Raw genomic sequence first — 18,446 nt, 5'->3', positions numbered from 1 at the left:
AATTATTTTGATACCAAATTTTGTAGGTCCAATCCTCTATTAAACTCGCACTAGTGAAAAATATAAAAAATATATTTTTAATAAAATAAAATGATCAAAATACCTCTGAAAATATAAGGGTATTTTGGTCATTATATTTTATCAAAAAAATATTTTTAATATTTTTTATAAGTGCGCCCCAATGAGAAGATGGCACGTGCCAAATTTTATATTCATACAATTTGTATAAAAAACTAAAAATAAAATACTTTGAGACGTCGGATCTAAGATCAAACGGTGAGCAGCTCTCTCGAACAAAATTGGACGATTGGATGGTAGGGGAAGCATAGATTTTCTATGGTGTAAAGAAAGTATAGAAACATTTCCCTTTTTTTTAAAGTGTTAGGTGAGAATGGAAGCCTAGACCTTAACACATTTTTAAATTTTGCGGGACGATATAGTTTCGGTGCCCAAAAATCTTTAAATGACTTGAAAATTTGTTTCGCCCAAATCATGAAAATTAAAATTAAAAAATAATGCAGATCAAGAAAATCTATAAAATACTTAAAAACCTTGTCATGTTACAAGATTTATTTAAATTTTATATGTTGAAATTCTTTTATTTTCATTTTTTTTTTTATCGATTCCAAGGTTTCCCAACTTTGAGAGGGATCATTTCTACAAGATTTTTTTGGAGGTGCACCGTATTCTTTAGCATGCAAAAGGCAGCAACCTCATACAAACTTTGTGGACAAAATATTTTGACAAACAGGGGCTTAATCATGCTTAGCAAGGGTTTTAGAGAGAGTGAAGCCATGACTTCGCACCTGCGAGCAAAATGTAGGGTTTTAACTTGTAACAGATGCGAACATTGGATTTTAACCAGTTAGAAATTTAGGGTTTTTTGGGTAGGTGTCTGAGAGTGTGGGCAGCGCAAAAAGGAGAAAGACGAGGTGAAACCAATAAAAATAATAGGGTTTTGAATATTCCAAAATATTCGGCTTTATTTTATTTATTTTTTGAGTTTTTATTGTATGTTGCAAAGCATGGCTCATGAAGGAGAGAGGAGCATGAAAAGAGATGCTTCTGGAAACCCTAAAACCCTTTTGCCAGACTTAAATGTGACTATTCTGGTAGAGAGTTGCAATGAAACTCAGGTAGTTCTTATTGAAATGCGAGCTAAAAGGTGTTCTAGTTTTTGTAAGTGAATAATCGATTGGTTATCTAAGTTTAATGATTCTCACTGCATTTTTTGTATTTCTTATTCTTTTCTGTGTTTTTTAGCTATTGAAGTATTTGGTGGTTTATCTGGATTTATGATGCATATTTATTTATGAGCAGTGTATTATGATTTTTTTCAAAATTTGGCTATGTGGGTATTCTTCATTGTTTTTTCTATCATATGGGCATTGTGGATAATCAAGACATGGGTTTTTATGAAGATGATTAATGGATTTTTTTGGTTTTTCCACCGATTTTATGTTATTAGCTTTGCAAGTATAGTTAGTCATTGATCCTCTTTAAATGACCATCGGAAATGATATTATAACTATCCTTGAGATGGAAGATTCGATGGATTTTTGTCAGTTTATTTGCTGGTTTTCCATTGGGAATGCTATTTTCATTTATCCAAATAACCGTGAGGCTGGGTTTTCAGCTTTTCGATATCATATATTTACCTTTGGTGGCAATGCATTTCCGTTAAATTTATTTCTTTATTTTGTCTGAGAATTAGTCATATGTGCAGTTTCTTATACCCTGATTTTGACTACTTAATGCAATATGTTTGGTTTATTCATTTTCATTACAAGTCTTTTTCATTCTCTGGACTTTGAATAGTCACAGAAGGATTCATCACTGTTTCTCCTGAATAGTGTTATGAAACTGGATTATTTCTTCAGAATAATTTTGATGACCTTCTCCATTGATTTTATTTGTCTTACAAGGGGAATTATCACTGTTTTAATGGCCTCTCAGTTAAATTACTTTTTGGGGTGTTTTTGGATGAGTTTTTAGTATATAGTGCCTAAACTTAAATTACCTTATTTCAGCTCGTTAATGGAGAGTCACTAGCTGCTCTTTTGAGAACATCTCCATCTAAACCCCAAGAAGAACATGCTGCTAAATTTACCAGGAAAGAAGATATGCGACCAGGGTGATCAAAAGAAGCTGATCTTTCTCCTGTAACTCAATATGACCCTTCTCAATCACCTCGCTCAATTGTAGAGAGTGGGGCACCATACATGGAAGGATATATAGAAACAGAGCCACTTAAGCTTATTGAGATCATTTTCTTTTTCTTTGTGTTGATTCCTTTTGTTATCTGTATTTCATCATTTGCTTTGAGAGATTGTGATGTTGAGAAGGTATAATACTATCCGATGGACTATAGTTTGTTGATCATATGGCCATCAATGAACAAATTCATGGATGGACAGGAGACAGAACATGATTGACCTACATAGTGGTGGTCCTTTGTTATCTATTGGTATCTCATCTTTGTAGCTCCAATATTTCTGAGGTTCGAGCAGGTGTGTGAATGTGTGTGTGTGTGTGTGTGTTATCTATTGGTATCTCATCTTGGTAGCTCCAATATTTCTGAGGTTTGAGCAGGTGTGTGTGTGTGAGAGAGAGAGAGAAAGAGAGAGAGAGAAAAGAGAGAGAGAGAGAGAGAGAGGGACGGAGGGAGAAGAACAGGATCTAAATTGCCTTGGTGGCCCCACTCACTCTCTCCACCACTTCCCATCATTTCATGAGATGGACATGCGCACAATGGACCATGGTTATCCATAGTCCATTGGATACATACCCTTATGTCAATTTCACATGATATTAGTAACTGTCTGTGTTTTTGCGAATTAAAGGACCTCATTGTAACTGACCTAACCCAGCTTAATGCTTAAAGGTTATTTCTCCTTGTTACTCACATTATTATTCCTTTTCTGTTTATTATTCTCCTGCTCTCATTTGCAGGCGTCAGATGCTTCCAGATTGATATCCACCCGACATGGCCATATGGAAGATGGAACTGTATAGACACACTCATTTGTTGCTTCAAAAAGTCTCATGACAATTACTGTCAACTACGGCAGATAATAATTGAAATGGAGTCATGCAAGAGACATGACGAGGATATGAAGAGGGCAGACAGTATGGATGCTACAAAGAGGGACGCATTAATTGAAGAGAATGCCAAGAGTGACGCGCTCATTGCCAAGTTGGAAGCAAAGGTCACAATGACTGATGCATTGCGGGTGTGAGAAAGTGGGTCAAAGAGAAGGAGGCTGCCTTAGAAGCATCTCAAAAGCATGCCACTACTTTCCTCAAGTTTTTGAAGAAGGCTGAGTGTGAGATAGATATGGTGAGATCAGAGGCATTGCGGGCACACAAGGAGGCTAAGGAAGCCGACTTTCAGGAAATGGCATCACGAGCAGAGGCCTCTTGGATTCGGGAGAAATTCGAAGACATGCACCGTAGTAGGAGAGAAATTCGAAGACATGCACCGTAGTAGGATAGAGGTGGAGCAAGCAGAGGCCTTGAGGGAGCAAGCAGAGGCATTGAGGGTGCAAGCCGAGGCTAAGGAGGCAAATCATGAGAAGAGGTTGCATTAGTCGAGGACTCAAGGGCCCAATCTGAGGTTATGGAGCTACGCATTAACTTAGAAAAGGCACAAGAAGTGGCATCCAGGGCACGGGCAGAGGTAGAGGAACTACGTTTTCATTTAGAGGAGGCACAAACTGAGTCCTTGAAGGCTCACGAGAAGGTTGAAGAATCTTACTGTCAAATCGAGGCATCCCAAGAGGAGGCATCAAGAGCACATGCCAAGGTTAAGGCAATGGACATGCTGATAGATGTGGCTCGGGAAGAGGCATTGAAGGTAAAATCCAAGGTTAAGAAGATGGGTCTTATGATTGAGGCAGCTCAAGAAGAGGCATCAAGGGCACAAGCCAAGGTTAAGAAGCTAGAAGAGGCGGCGCAAGTGGGGGCAACAGGGGCTCAATTCGAGGTTGAGGGGGCTCACCATCGTTTAAAGGCAACACAAATAGAGGCTTTGAGGGCAAAAGCTGAGGTCAACGAGCTGCGCTCACATTTAGAAGTGGCACGAGCTGATGCCCTGAGGGCTCGAGCCAAGGTCAAAGAGGCACAGAGTCAACTAGAGGAGATGGAGGCCCTTGATGGCGCAAAGCAAGATTGAGGAGGCAAAATGTGAGATAGAGGCAGTGCAAGCAGAGACCTTGAAGGCACAGGACAAGGTTAAGAAAGCGCAAGTGAGAGAGAAGAGGCACAAGCAGAAGTATGGAAGGCACGGGCTGAGGTCATGGAGGCTCATTGTCAGATGGAAGCTGCGCTAGAGGAGGCATTGAGGGCAAAAAATGAGGTTAATAGACTTGCAAGGGAGCTTGCGAGTCTTCTTTCACTCATTTTCTTACCATTTAGGCTATTTATGCACAGTCGAAATTGAGGTGAAAGTGGGATATTATAAAAAACAATCGGGGTTGGGGAACTGGGTATATCACTTGAGCCAAAATCTTTTTCATATTCTTTTGTTGGTTTATTCATGTGGGGTGAAAAATAAGAAAAGAGTAATAAAAGGATATGAAAATTTATGGGAAAATTTGCTTAAAACCCCCAAATATAGACTTCCTAGGCACTTTACCCCAGCCTAATTTTTCCTAACATATTTTTGCCAAAACCAAATTTTTTTAGTTAATACAATATAAAAAATTCATTTTTTTTGAGAAAATACCCTTCTCGGCCTTAACAAATCATTTTTGGAAAGGAAACGCCGGACCGCACTTGTACAATGCCAGACTAGTCACTTCCGTACCCCCACTTTAAAATGCCGGACTGCCCTTTCAAGATGCCAGATCGGGCCGTCTCTTCTTTTAAACGAGAGACCGCCTCTTTTAAACGTTGGACCGCTCGGTATTTTTGTCAAAAAAAAGTGTGTATTGGGGGTATTAGCTAAAAACGTTTGTTTTGGGGAAAAATATGTTAGAAAAAGTTGGGCTGGGGTAAAATGTCTAGAAAATCCATATTTGGTTTGGGGGGTTTTACGCAATTTTCCAAAATTTATTCATTGCATTCTACAATTTCCGAAGGAAGTATGCTATAACTTATTTGATCATGGTAGTATTTGATATTAAGGGCCATCACAGTTCCATACCGTTTTGTGCTGTGATGGAGGCAATTGGTACCCACAAGATAGGTCACTAGTTTAGTTGCTTGTCTCACCCTCCATCACTGTTGAACCAATTGATGGAATGGTGATGAACTTGTGCCCACCTAGTTAACATGATCTTAAAGGTTGTAGGATAGTTTCCCTTATTTGATAGATAATTTTACGCATGTATAATTCAAGGATTGAAACAGGTAAACCACTGAAAAGTCAAGCTTCTATTTTCAAGATGGCCAGTACTTGGCTTGAGGCAGGCTGCTCGAATAAAATCAGATGAACTTCTTAAAATTTGGCATTGAACTACCTTACCAACTTGAGAAATCCCCCCCTCTCTCTATATATTTTTGTGCAGGAGAATGCCAAGAGCCAGGCAACGTGGGTGAGTTGGATAGACCACCTCACCCTTATTGGCCAACTCAAGGACGAGATCTTAGCATTACATTGTACTCTTGATTGCTCAAGGGATAGAATGAATATCAATTCAAGAGGTCAGACTATTTCAATGTCTGGGATAGATCAAGGCATACTACACTCACGACCGAATACGACTAAGGAAAGGGTTTCATCTTCCGAGTGAAACCAAGGTTTTAGTCCCTTCATTGTCATTTTACCAAAGGTTTTAGTCCCTTCATTGCCATTTTACCAGAATCAGATCCTAAATTGCAGGAGGATCAAGGTGACTTCGAGGATGAACAAGTAGAATATATCGGTTTTGAGTCCTCTTTCTTTGGGAAGAGACAAGGAGACAAGGAGAAGATTAACCACATCTTTTTTTGGTTGGTTGGAGATTGAATTGCATTGCATGTAGACAGACACGTTGAACCAGGTAAGTCTAATATTCGATTCAACTTTCGACCATCCATTAGCAGGAGAAGATGGTGGATGTAGCCTTCGGTTATGACATGACACAGTCCAAAGTACCATCTTGCTTGAAGGTGGCATATTTCCCCATTTCGTTGACAGTTTTGCCGAATTTCGTATGTCAATCATATATTGTACATAGGGCTGGCAATGGGTCGGGCGGCCCGGCCCTAGAAAAGTATGGCCTGAGCCACAAACTATGGCCTGAGGGCCAGCCCGCCTCAGCCCTTTATTTTCTTTTGTTTTTTCTTTTTCTTTTGCTTTTTTGTTTTTTATTTTGCCCCTGACCAGCCAGGCGAGACCAAGGCTGGGCTCGGGCTGGCCCGATGGGGTCAAACCAGCCCAACACGTTTTTTTTTTTTTTTTCTTTTTTTCCTTGAGAGAACTTGACTTTGTATTAAGGAGAAAAGAACATGTACAAACCCATCAATGGGGGCAGTATACAAAGATTTCCAAGATAGTGAACTAGTAACAAAAATTCTATATATCTACTGAAATGACAAATGTATCAAGGAAGCCACGTGGCCCAATCGTGTCAATGCGCCCTTCCCTTAGCCAACGATGTTAACCCTCCTTAGCGAGGGCATCAGCTACAGATTTGGCCTCCCACCAAATATGTGTCCAAGAGATACTAATATGCTGTTCGAAATATGTGTCCAAGAGATACGAATATGCTGTTCGAAATTTCATAAAAAATATGAGCAAGCCTCAAGGGTAAAATGGTGGGTTTGGAATCTCTTTCGACAGCAACCGTGGGGTTTATGTGGTATTTAAAAACATTATGAGAGCTTGTATGAGTATAACTTAGTGAGAGTGGTCATCTTGTAGATCATATTACACAAATGTGATTTGTTTATACTCGGATTAGATTCGATGTGTTCGGCCAATTGGGTTTGGAAAAACTTAAGATACCTAGGGCGAAAAAAGTTTAGTGGGTTATCTCTAGATGAGATTGGAGTATGTCCAGATGAGTGTTGAGGGATTGTTTGGCCCTTGTCTAAGATAAATAGCTTTTAAAGATAGGACTAAAATCTTATCGTTATATCATCACACGGAATGTACATAGATAGTTGTTTTAGTATTTACATTGTTCGATAAAAATATATTTGCTTATCAAAAAGTAAACTCAATTTTTTTATTATTTGTGGTACTTGTGATCTTTTGTCATGATTTTTTGATGCAATTAGTGATAATTGTCTCTAATGATATGCACTATCTTTTTCTCGATAAAAACTCTGATTGACAAAAAAAAAATAGACAATTTGTCTGATAATATGGATGAGAAATTCTAAAAAAAAGATTTGCATACACACAAAATGAAAAAAAGAAATTTATGTATTTATAACTTTATTAAAAAGACCCTCCCTAATTTTTGTCTATTACTTGCATACCTTTTTATTTATCTTTTTTTTTTTTTGTTTTTTTCATGTTATTCTTAATCTACAATCACTTTTTGGGTGTTCAAGATATGAAGTTAGAAAGGGATTTTATGACTTTGGATTTTGGTGATCCGAAATCATGTTCTATTTTGTTCTATAAAAAAGTTATTTATGACTCCAAATATTGAATATCTTGATACTTTAGCAAAATAAACAATAGAAATTGAGCCACACTTGAGGTCTTTAAAATCCCAATTTATAAAGGCACTTGACTTAGGATTTAAAAAAATAAAATGCAGTGGTGCTATATTTGTGAAAAAAAGAAAGAAATAGTAAAGCCTTACTTATACCTTCAAAATCCAAAGCGGAAATTCAAAGAAGATCCAAAGTTATGGTAAATTAAGAATAAAACGAAAAATGATGAAAAAAAAAATACACGTAATAAACAAAAATTAAGAAGAGTTTTTTTAATGACAGTAATTAAGGGGATGTATAAATAAGGACCCGGTTTCTATACGGTGAAGCCTGTATATGTTGAAATGTGAGTTTTTTAATAAATCTATTTTTGTGATGGATTTTTTAACTTGATTATCATGATATGAAAAAATAAAAATTAGAAATAATAATTTTAAAAAAAAAACATTGAGACCGTTAGTTTCTATTGTTTTTATATGAAACACTTGCATCCATTTTAAATAAATGGATGCTTGCATAAGTAGTGATGCAGTGCAGCCCGTATGAGACAATTTTCGTGTAAATATACTTTTCCACGAAAAACTTGTACATATATCTTTTCAAAGTTCATATATTAAACGCTCACACAAATGGACATTCCATGTAACATATGTTTTTTGGCTTTCTTTTTCTCAGACGATCATTTGTGTAAATTTCCCCAAGGTAAATCATGGAGCTCCGTTTTAATGAAAATGGGGAAATGGGTTTAGAAACTAGGGCTTCAGTGAGAGAGATCAAGGGAATTTCGATATAAATCGTGTCAAGTTTTAACAGTGTCAAGTCTTAAAGATCGGGATCAGTTCAAAATTTAGGGTTTGAGACCAGTAGTAGATATGGGAAATGGAGATGAAAGGAAGAAGAAGAAGAAGAAAGAGAGTTATGGAAGCCCTAAAAATCCAGATTCCTTGAAGCACACCTTGATTAAAGAGAGCAGCTATAAAAATCAGGTCTTTTATTCTCTTGTGTTTTGTTGGGTGTTTTATATGCTATTGAAAGTTCCACTGTATTTTTTCCATGGATTATTTTTGCTAAAATGACCGATAATTTTGTCGACATGCTCTGCCTATTTATATAATAAGAAGCCTCATTTAAAAAAGATCCCGTTGTTTTTCTGATTTTTATTTTTTAATTTTGAAGCATTTTCTTTCGATTGTTCTATTTGTTTTCGTTTCTCTGTCTATGGTTTTGTAGGTTTTGTAATTTGTTGCAGTGGCTCTCTTCTTTTGTAACTTTGCTGATTTTGTTGATATAGAAGGTGTTTTATGTTTATTTATGTTTGTTCTATTTTGATTTTTAGCATTGTAAATTTCATGGCCGCTGAAAACTAAAATGAATATGGGTTTTAGTTTGGTGAATGATGAGCTTTGTATTTCGTTTACTGTTCTAATCAATGTGGCTTCTTTTATTATCTGCATTTCCATTCAACCATGAATTTGGTTTAATAATTATTGTAAACAATTATGAAATTCATCTTCATTATTTTTAGAAAAACCATAAATTTGGTTTTCGTATGGTAGATATCGTTGCATAGTTAGTTTCTCAGTAGTTTAACTGCACTACTGTTGGAAAATTCATTTTCATTCGTGTGAGTAGCCATGAAATTGGTTTTTTATGGAGTTTCTTTATATGGAACACCAAAGAAGAAACAGTAATAATCTACGGTGAGTTTCATGTTTTTCTTTGGGTGTTAAAGCATTTTCATGAAGTCCATTTGTTTCCTTCTTTTCTTTTTTCGGTATTTGGTCATGAAAACAGTTTTCATATAAGCATCCTGATTTCTGAATGGTTGTAGAGTTGTTTGTCACGGGAACCATCACATGGTTCAAATGGTTTGGTAAGAGATGCTTTGCAAGGACATCCAAATCAAAGTGCAATTTGCTCAGGTGAAACAGTGGCCATGAAGGGACAGGGGGAACCAAAGCCACCTCAAGTTGGTTATTTATGTCTTCCATTCTTGCGCTCTGTGTTATTTTCATAAGTGGATTTTTTCTTGTTTCATCTGCTTTATGTTGATTCTTTATGTTTATTAATATCTACTATTTACAATTTTTCTCTATGTTGATTTCCTTTGACATTAGTAACTGGTGTTTGTCCTTTTGGCAAATACATGTCTTTGTTTTAATTGACTTAAGCTAGACATGATGAAGCTAAAAGATTACTATCCCTTGTGCTAACTCATTACTCTGTGTGATTTGCAGCCTTCAGCATATGTAATTCATGGGGTTGGTTCCAATGAATCCATTGACTCTGATTTAAGCATGTCCTTTCATTGTTTGGATAATGATCTCTGCTCTTTAAGTGAGAGGGTGACCGCTCTGAAGTCCACTATTAGCAGCGAGAGGCATGAAGTCGATTTGGAAACAACACAGGAGACAAGGAAAACAAAGAGGAAAGTCGCCATTGCTGCATCATCAGAATGGGCTGCAACGAATGACAATGCTTTTGCTTCTATGGTAGAGGATGCTAAAATGTTTGATGTGGCCTTGGATGGTATGGCTATGAGGGTTACAATGAGGGCCTCGGAGAAGAATGCAGCCTTGGATGAAGCTCTAGACCAAATTGCCTCTTTGCGCCAAAGTTTAGAGGAGGCCAACCATCAAATAGAGGCGGAGCACACAAATGCATTAACGGCAGAAGCTGAGGTTAAGGAGCTACGCCTTCAACTAGAGGTGGCAACAGCCGAGGCCTTGAGGGCACAAGCCGAGCCTAATGGGGCTACTAGTAAGATAGATGAGCCAAAGGGCCAGCCCTCTAAGGAACACTGCGAGGTTAAAGAGGCAAACCTTAGGACACCAGAGGCTTTGAGAGCGCAAGCGGAGGTTAAGAAGGCATTACGCAAGATTGGGGCAGCACAAGCTGAGGCTTCAATGGCATTGAAGGAGGCCTCAAGGGCAAGAAAGGAGGCCAAGGAGGCATGTCATAAGAGAGAGGAGGCACGAATAGAGGCCTCAAGGGCTGAGGCAGCAGTTAAAGAGATGCGATATCAGCTATTGGGAGCACAAGCTGAGGCTTTGAGGGCACAAGCTGAGGTTAAGGCATTGCAGAGTCAGTCAGAGGCGACACAAGCAGAGGTGTTGAGGGCACAGGCAGAGGCTAAGGATGCATACTCTCAGAAACAGGCGGCACAAGCTGAGGTGTTAGCTATGAAAGCTACAGATAGTACGAACCAGAGACAGCTGGTGAGTTTCCTCTCTTTTCCTTTTATTATTCAAAACGTATAGTATGATCCGTATGGTCATCTTAAGACATGGTCATAGGAGCCATCACCGCCCAATGAATAGGTTGGAAGTTGAAAAGAAATTGGGTCCCACTAAACTTCTCATTATTCATTTGTATGATCTAATCTCCATCAATCACCGTTCAATCATTGATTGGATGATGACGACTCTTATGAATGTATCATTATCATGATCATATGGATCATATCATACTAATCTATTAACCTAATAATATTCCAACGACTACTGAAATCCCATAGTACTTAGAACTATGATTGTCCATTGAAATTGGATGGTGTGTGGTAAACTTTCACTTGTTCGAGTGGCTTTTTCATTTGCAAATCTTGCTTATCCAGGAATTTGCTAGGAACCGCATAATCCGACTTGAAGCAGAGAAGAACGCGTTACAATATGAACTCAAGCATCAAAAACTTAGTCCACAAACGCTAGGCCGGCCTTCTTTCAAGAACTCTACACAGTTGGCCAAAGGAGAACTCGGACATGAAGGGATCACATCTGTCTATGGTGACCTGAAGGCTCCATCACTTGTCCAAGCTCCCTTAAGTGGCCACCAAGGGACTGGATCTTCCACTAGTGGACTACATGGCTCGGCCTTGCAGCCCAAGGATCAAGGTAACTCTCGAGTTGGAGTTCTGGAGACAATAGCTAGGAAGAGACATTGAGAGCCCTAATTTCTTTCCTATTTTGCACCTTTGTCTCTCTAGGAAAAGACATAGACATCACTGAATTAATTTCCTATCGTATTGTGCAGAGTGGAAAATTGAAATCGCATTTTCTTTGTTGTTTTCTCTTTGTTCTTTTGTCTTTAATTTTGGTAAAGTGTTGTGGTTCTTTGCCTTCCACTGTCATTTGGAACTTCTAACCATTTTAATTCTAATACCAAGCTTGTTATAATTAAGTATTTGATACCTTCCAACATAATTATACATGGGCATTATTATTTTCCTGCTTGATAAGAAGGAATTGCAGCTATACAAAATAAAGATCAAGATAATGGCCCTGAGGAGAAATATGACATTGAATGACAGTTATGGGATACTTAAAAAAGTGTCTGCATGCTACTTGTAATGATTTGATCTATCATGTTGCATCTTGACAAGGTATTGTGAGTTGAAAGGCCCTACAGCTTGATCTCAAGAAATTTTGTAATGTTTTATATTTGCATTACAAAGCGTTGTCCCTTGGAATAATATTTGTAAGCCATCTGCCTCTAGAAGTTGCTTTATTTATATTGGGGGAAAGCTTTCTATGTTTCCCCTACAGCATATAACCACTATGCTCCCCTTCCTTCCCAGCCATCCAATTTAAATGGGCGGCTGAGATCATCCCACTTAAATGTTACATTTTGAGGGTTACGGGCTCAATTAGTAGTCCTTCAAAGTTCCCCATAATAGAGAGAAAGAGAAAGCCGCAAAACAGAAAAAAAGGTTGGGAGAACGACGCCCGCTTGAGAGAGAGAAGAGGAAGGAGAGAGAGAGAGAGAGAGAGACTGAGAGCAGAAGGAAGAGGGGAAGGAGGGATGGCTTGTTTGAGACAGAGAGAGAAGGAGAAGAAGGAAACGAGAGAGCGTGGGAGAAAAGGAAGGAAATAGGAGGGTGCGTGAACCCAAAAACATATCGATCTCTCTCGTCAAACTCGATCTGAGTATAGAAAGAAGGTACGATTTCATAGCTATCTCTTTATCGATCGATATCTCTGCCTGCTTTTCCTCTTCATTGTCAAATTGTGCATACATGTCGAGATATGGGGGAACCAATCGTATCTTCTTCTCTCTTGAAAGTCAAAAGTCTCAAACCCTCAACCTTCTCTTTCTCTCTGTAGGTTGAGTCAATGAAACAAACGGCTCTCTCTCACTCTCTCTTCTCCCCTGCAACCCTCTGCCCTTTTTTTCCTCATAAAACAAGTCTAGGAAACAAATTTCCTGACGCAGATAACCAGTTTATCATCCATTGGAATCATTCTTAACTTAGTATTTATATAATAATATTAGTTCCTTGATATATTGTATGATTATGGCTAACTCAGTTGGCAAATGAGTTGACTCTAATTACGAGCTTAGATTTACATAGTTAGCCCAAGATATTCTTATCATTGTTTCTGAGGGAAACAATAGAAATTTTATTGGATACTAAAGACATTGGAAATTCTACGATCTTAGTTGTCATTTGAGAGAGAGACAGATTCTTCTTTCTTTATTGTTGAGTGAGAAAGACAAAGATCAAAGATTTCCTTCTGTAATTATTGGTTTAGATGGTATATACAAATGCATTTACTTGATTGTTTGTTGTTTTATATATATATATATATATATAGGGAGTCACTATTGTACGCCCATATGCGAATGGCCCAGATTGAATTTAGGCTATTCTGTGGCCGATCTAACAATCACAACCTCATTTCGTGTTTAAATTTTTATTTTTTTTCTACAAATCCAAATTACTTGAAATTTTAGGCATGTGTTCTTCTTATCAAGGTGCACCTAATAAAAATATAAAACAAATAATTCGTGAAAAAATTGATCAAAATACCCTCAAAACTTTTCGGGGGCATTTTGGTCAATTTATTTTATTTTATTTTTTTTAAATATTTTTTGAAGAACACACGCCTAAAATTTCAAGTGATTTGGATTTGTAGAAATAAAATTAAAATTCAAACACTACCGGACATCCTTGATCGTCAGATCGGCTACAGAATGGCTCAAATTGAATCTGGGCCATTCGTGTTTACTGTAGTTGTACGCCTATAAGCGTACAGGATCTTTTCCCATATATATATATATATATATATATATATATATATATATAGAGAGAGAGAGAGAGAGAGAGAGAGAGAGAACTGTAAACTGAAAGTCACAATCATGTGTAGATACAACAAATGCTTTGAATATCCCAAGTTCTATGTGAAATTGTAACACCACTAATTCCATTGGTGGACATATTACAAATACATGTATGTCTTCTCCTTAATATACCATTACATACATTGCCATGCTCTTGCTATGCTAACATGAACTGAGTATGCTTTCACCTTTACTGCATTTGTACTCTTTCTACTTCCACACGAACCTAATAACATGGTTTTTGTTTTTGTGTGTGTGTGTGAGAGAGAGAGAGAGAGAGAGAGAATTGTATTTGACTCTTTCGACTAACTAAGAACCTGTATAACGTCCTTACTTTACTAATTATTGCTTGAAGAGATATTTTGGACATGACTTATGTTGTTGATATTCATGATAGATAAATATTCTTATTTTATTAATATTTGTTTGAAGAGTTGTTTTGGACATGAACACATTCAGGAACTTGATTTCTATTTGGGTTCTCCAAATATTATTTTTTAATTCTCCATTTCCTGATTTTTCTTGAATTTGGTTCTCTGCCCAGGTATCTATGATATGTAGAATTTTACGTTTTCTTTTCTCACATAGTTCTATATTTTTTATATGTTGAATTTTATATTTATTTTATCTCACTTAGTTCTATATTTTTTGTTTATATCAAATTAAGGATTCCATCATATAGGAATTTAGTTTAATCATGTTTTACTCGTGTTCATTATCACTATTTATCTATTAATGTTAGCTACACGACAGAGGTTCTCTCTCTTATTTTATTAGATTAATGGCATACATATGTATATTTCAATAAATTTACTAGTGACATACTAATATTATTTATGGATGATGTTTTTGTCGAATCTTAATATTGTACTTCAACGTTTCTGATTCTAGATTGATATTATATCTTGTCATCTTTATAAATGTGAAATCTAGCAATGCAAGGCATAAACCGTACAGGAGGACCATATGGCTCATCCACCTCGTCTGGGGATCAAGGAGAGGTACGACATGTTCTTATTTTCATCTAATTAATTTAGTTGCTGCTCTTTGTAATTTAGATTTTTATCATATTATTAAATTTATATTTTTTTAATGTTCTTACATTGTCTACAATGACTACTTATTATACTAATGAATTTCATGTCAGAAGAAAAAGATCATTCGTATCGATGAATCCACTAAAGCCCTATCATTATGGAAGCTTGATCGGCGACAAGTAGAGCTGATCAGAAAGACTGGCTTGGGCTCATTGATGGATATTGGGGTCTTCAATGTCGATTGCAAGCTGTTGATGGCCTTCATAAAGACATGGTGTACACAGACAAATACTGCTCACCTAAACATTGGGGAGATGGGTCCAACTTTATATGATGTATGGAGGATTTTACATATACCTGTGACAGGTGAGCCTGTAACAGGTATCAGGCCTGAAAATTATAGGGATTTCATTAAAGGGTATCTGGGTGATTGCCCCACAGAGAAAAAATTGATGAGGATTAAGCATACTTGGTTGAGGAAGAGGTTTGGGCAATTACCTAAAGGGTATAGCAAATTGCAATTGGTGCAATACACACGTGCCTATCTCCTTTATTTGGTTGGCACAACTATATTTGCCGACTCATCTAAAGGAACAACTCTTGCAATTTACCTCCAGTTGTTTCACGACTTCGATACAGCAGGGAAGTACGCATGGGGTGCCGCAGCCCTTGCTTTCTTATATCGGTCTTTATCTAAAGTTGTGGATGGGGAGACGGTGCATTTTAGTGGGTCAGCAACCTTGCTTCAGGTAATTTTTCACTATATAAAATGTAATTTTCACTATATAAAGAGTGTAATTTTCACTATATAAAGAGTTAAGCCATTTTCTAGGTTCTTACTTCTTTTTTTCTGCATGTCTTGGTGGCTTATAGCTTTTAGATTTTTTTGTCCATGTTTGGTGTAGTGTTGGATCTATGAGCACTTTATAGCTCTACACCCCAAGCCGATACAAATGAATTCGAGAATGGCTAGAGCTTGCGCGTGGGTTAAACAACCGCGCCAGAAAGACCCATACAAAGTGTTTGAAAACCTCACAGTTATACTGGTTAGTGGTGTCATTGTATTTTTGTTGTTTACTTACGAATCATATATTTATATAAGTTCTTATTGTGGCATACATTTTTTCTTAAGGTGAATTGGGAACCATATGAGGAGTCCCAAGAAGAGGACTACAAAACATTAAACGAAATCAATAAGGAAACCGCATTGTGCCGATCATTCCTAATAAGTTTCAATATAGCAGAGTATTACATGCCCGATCGCATGCTTCGGCAATTTGGGAAGGCACAAGGGATTCCTGCTGAACCTTTGAAGTGGGATAGGAGGGAAAAGGTTGGCGTGCACCCCACAAGTTGGAAGGATGAGTTGAGCGTGGAGATTAGGGATTGGCACGAAAGACAACACAATATTATTGAAGCTGTCATCGATATAAATGGGGGGTTGCCTACAAAAGAGTATATGGCATGGTACAATCGTTTTACACCCTAGTATATCAATAACCCCACCTGCTCCCAATCGCGATCGCGATCACCTAGACAATGCCCTAGAGGTGATGATCACGACAAAAGATGGGTAAATTATTTGGTTATGGATTTCATTACACGTTTAAGTTCTATTATGTATTCAATCAAATTTTCCCAATCTCGTTTGTCTTGTAATTATATAAGTATTGATGTAATTGCAACAACATACCTGTATAGAGATGCTAGAAGCTGCATTTCAAGATGAAGTTCTAGCAGGGGATTCCAAGCGTTATGTAGTTGTGACCTGTGAATTATTACTAAAGAACACAGCGGTAGAGACATGTGTAGAGGAAACAACGAGATCTGGGGATGGAGTAGAGGAGAGTGAAAGCGAAGAGGATGGTGATGAGCAAAATGGAGGAAAGGAGAGTGAAGTTGAGGAGAACGATGAGAGGAGAACAAAGATAAGAGAAGACCGGTATTAGGTCCACCGTCTTGCTATGCATGAGGAACCGAGATGGAATTTTCGGCCAAGAAGTGGGGGACATATAATGGCCCCCCGGACCGGTCAGGAGGGAGAGCCTGCTCGTGAACCCATTGTGAAGGGGAATGGTGTACTTAGTTGGCCAAGAAATTTATGCGGTGGAGGAACTGAAGAAGAACATCTTGTATAGTTATGGGTCTCTTATAGATTTGGAACTTGATGTCTCTGTAGTTGGATATGTACTTTGTAGCAATTTGACTATGTCAAACTTCTAGAATGAAAAAAGATCTGTATTTTGATTTATTTTATGTAGTTTGATGGAAAATTTGGTGTTCTTGCTCAAATTGCATAAATGTTATGAAATTGAGGGAGATGACCGTGTGTTGCATTTAGAGTAATGTGAAAGGGAAATGATCAATGGATAGCCAACTATGTTTGAATATATGAAGTGACCGTGCGTCCCAAAGTATTCTCATGACCCTATATATATTTGACTAAATTGTATATTCATTCCCAAGAATAATAATGTAATCCCACGATGGCATTTTACTTCCGAAATTAATCAATGATTTCATAGGTACCAACGACAAAACTAACAAGGATGTCTGGATAAATTTTGGTGTCTTAGGAAAGGAACGGCTGGGATAGGTTAGCATGTGATTTTAGTTCTATAAAGTCAAAGTTGGCTTGGAGTTTCAATATCTAACATACAATGTTGAGGGATCTCTTTCATGCATTTGACAGATTTAATAGATCTGCCAATCAAAGAAACATGTGACGACCAGAGGCGGGGATCTTCACTTAAGCATGAAGGTTTTCGTGCCGGATTGGCCACAAAATGTGCCGGACCAAGCCTCGGAATAACATAAGGTTTTTGTGCCGGACCGGCCACAAAATGTGTTGGACTGGGGGCCCCAGGGTAACAAAAGATTTTTGGGTCGAACCGGCCGCAAAAAGTGCCGGACCGGGCCTCATAATATGAAATTATTTTTATTCCGGACCAGCCACAATATGTGTCGGACTGTGCTTCTAGGCACCATAAGGTTTTGTGTCGGATCGGGCCTCAGGATCACCAGGTTTTTGTGCTGGACCGGCTGCAAAATGTGATGGACCGGGCATCAGGTTAACAGAAGATTTTTGTGCCGAACCAGCTGCAATATGTGTTTGATTGTGCTTCTAGGCACCATAAGTTTTTGTGGTGGACCGGGTATCGAATGTGCTTGGAAGTTTTTGTGGTGGACCGGGTATCAAATGTGCCTGACCAGGCCTCTGGGCATCAGAAGGGATCATATATGTCTATGGTGACTTGAAGGCTCTGTTGCTTGTCCAAGGTCCCTTAAGTGGCCACCAAGGGACTGGGCCTTCCAGTAGTGGAGTACATAGCTCGCCCTTGCAGCCCAAGGGTCAAGGTAACTCTCGAGTTGGAGTGCAGGAGACAATAGCTAGGAAGAGACATTGAGAGCCCAAATTTCTTTCATATTTTGCGCCTCTCTATCTCTCTTGGAAGAGAGAGAGATAACTGAATTAATTTCCTTCTGTATTGTGCAGAATGGAAAAATTGAAATCCCATTTTCTTTGTTGTTCTTCTCTGTTCTGTTAGTTTTTAATTTTGGTGAAGTGTTGTGGTTCTTTCCCTTCAGTCATTTGGACCTTCTAACCGTTCAATTCTGATACCAAGCATGTTAACAAGCAAGGAAGCATTTGATACCTTCCATCATAATTATACATGGGATCTTATATGTTTCCTGCTA

General features: G+C 37.9%; 2 protein-coding genes across 38 annotated transcripts; both read left to right on the top strand.

Moving 5' to 3' along the window:
- The first annotated feature begins 744 nt into the window (after positions 1-744).
- Positions 745-6,504, top strand: LOC110008272 (uncharacterized). Of its 8 annotated transcripts, XR_016041926.1 has the most exons (5): positions 746-1,179; positions 2,031-2,510; positions 2,953-4,357; positions 5,511-5,742; positions 5,825-6,504. XR_016041926.1 is itself a non-coding variant. In XM_088848675.1 (2 exons), exon 2 carries the CDS (start codon positions 3,620-3,622, stop codon positions 4,172-4,174), a length of 555 nt encoding a protein of 184 aa, XP_088704801.1. In that variant the 5' UTR covers positions 745-1,136; positions 2,031-3,619; the 3' UTR covers positions 4,175-6,504. The 8 variants fall into 8 exon arrangements, 1 of the variants encoding a protein (XP_088704801.1); XR_016041923.1 differs by having other exon boundaries at positions 745-1,136; positions 2,031-4,357; XR_016041925.1 differs by having other exon boundaries at positions 2,031-4,357.
- A 1,729-nt stretch (positions 6,505-8,233) lies between these two features.
- Positions 8,234-17,039, top strand: LOC18446203 (uncharacterized). 30 transcript variants are annotated; one of them, XR_016041916.1, is made up of 9 exons: positions 8,234-8,579; positions 9,425-9,562; positions 9,831-10,811; positions 11,207-11,483; positions 14,644-14,711; positions 14,861-15,496; positions 15,653-15,793; positions 15,992-16,297; positions 16,449-17,039. XR_016041916.1 is itself a non-coding variant. In XM_088848665.1 (8 exons), exons 1-8 carry the CDS (start codon positions 8,466-8,468, stop codon positions 16,234-16,236), a joined length of 2,688 nt encoding a protein of 895 aa, XP_088704791.1. In that variant the 5' UTR covers positions 8,234-8,465; the 3' UTR covers positions 16,237-17,039. The 30 variants fall into 30 exon arrangements, 14 of the variants coding, with proteins under 14 accessions (XP_088704791.1, XP_088704796.1, XP_088704790.1 ...); XR_016041915.1 differs by having other exon boundaries at positions 15,992-16,320; XR_016041908.1 differs by having other exon boundaries at positions 15,880-16,297.
- Positions 17,040-18,446: the final 1,407 nt, after the last annotated feature.

Source organism: Amborella trichopoda, chromosome 10 (genome assembly GCF_054954075.1).
Source record: "Amborella trichopoda isolate Santa Cruz 75 chromosome 10, AtrichopodaSantaCruz75HAP2 v2.0, whole genome shotgun sequence".
Classification (NCBI taxonomy): domain Eukaryota; kingdom Viridiplantae; phylum Streptophyta; class Magnoliopsida; order Amborellales; family Amborellaceae; genus Amborella; species Amborella trichopoda.
This window is presented reverse-complemented; position numbering and strand designations above follow the sequence as displayed.

Excerpts from the sequence above, each read along its gene's own strand:
- LOC110008272 (XM_088848675.1), top strand. The coding sequence starts at position 3,620 with ATGGAGCTACGCATTAACTTAGAAAAGGCACAAGAAGTGGCATCCAGG.
- LOC18446203 (XM_020674785.2), top strand. The coding sequence starts at position 8,466 with ATGGGAAATGGAGATGAAAGGAAGAAGAAGAAGAAGAAAGAGAGTTAT. Across the intron at positions 11,484-14,643 it reads CTTGCAGCCCAAGGATCAAG|CAATGCAAGGCATAAACCGT; the intron begins GTAACTCTCGAG and ends TGTGAAATCTAG. Across the intron at positions 14,712-14,857 it reads CGTCTGGGGATCAAGGAGAG|AAGAAAAAGATCATTCGTAT; the intron begins GTACGACATGTT and ends ATTTCATGTCAG.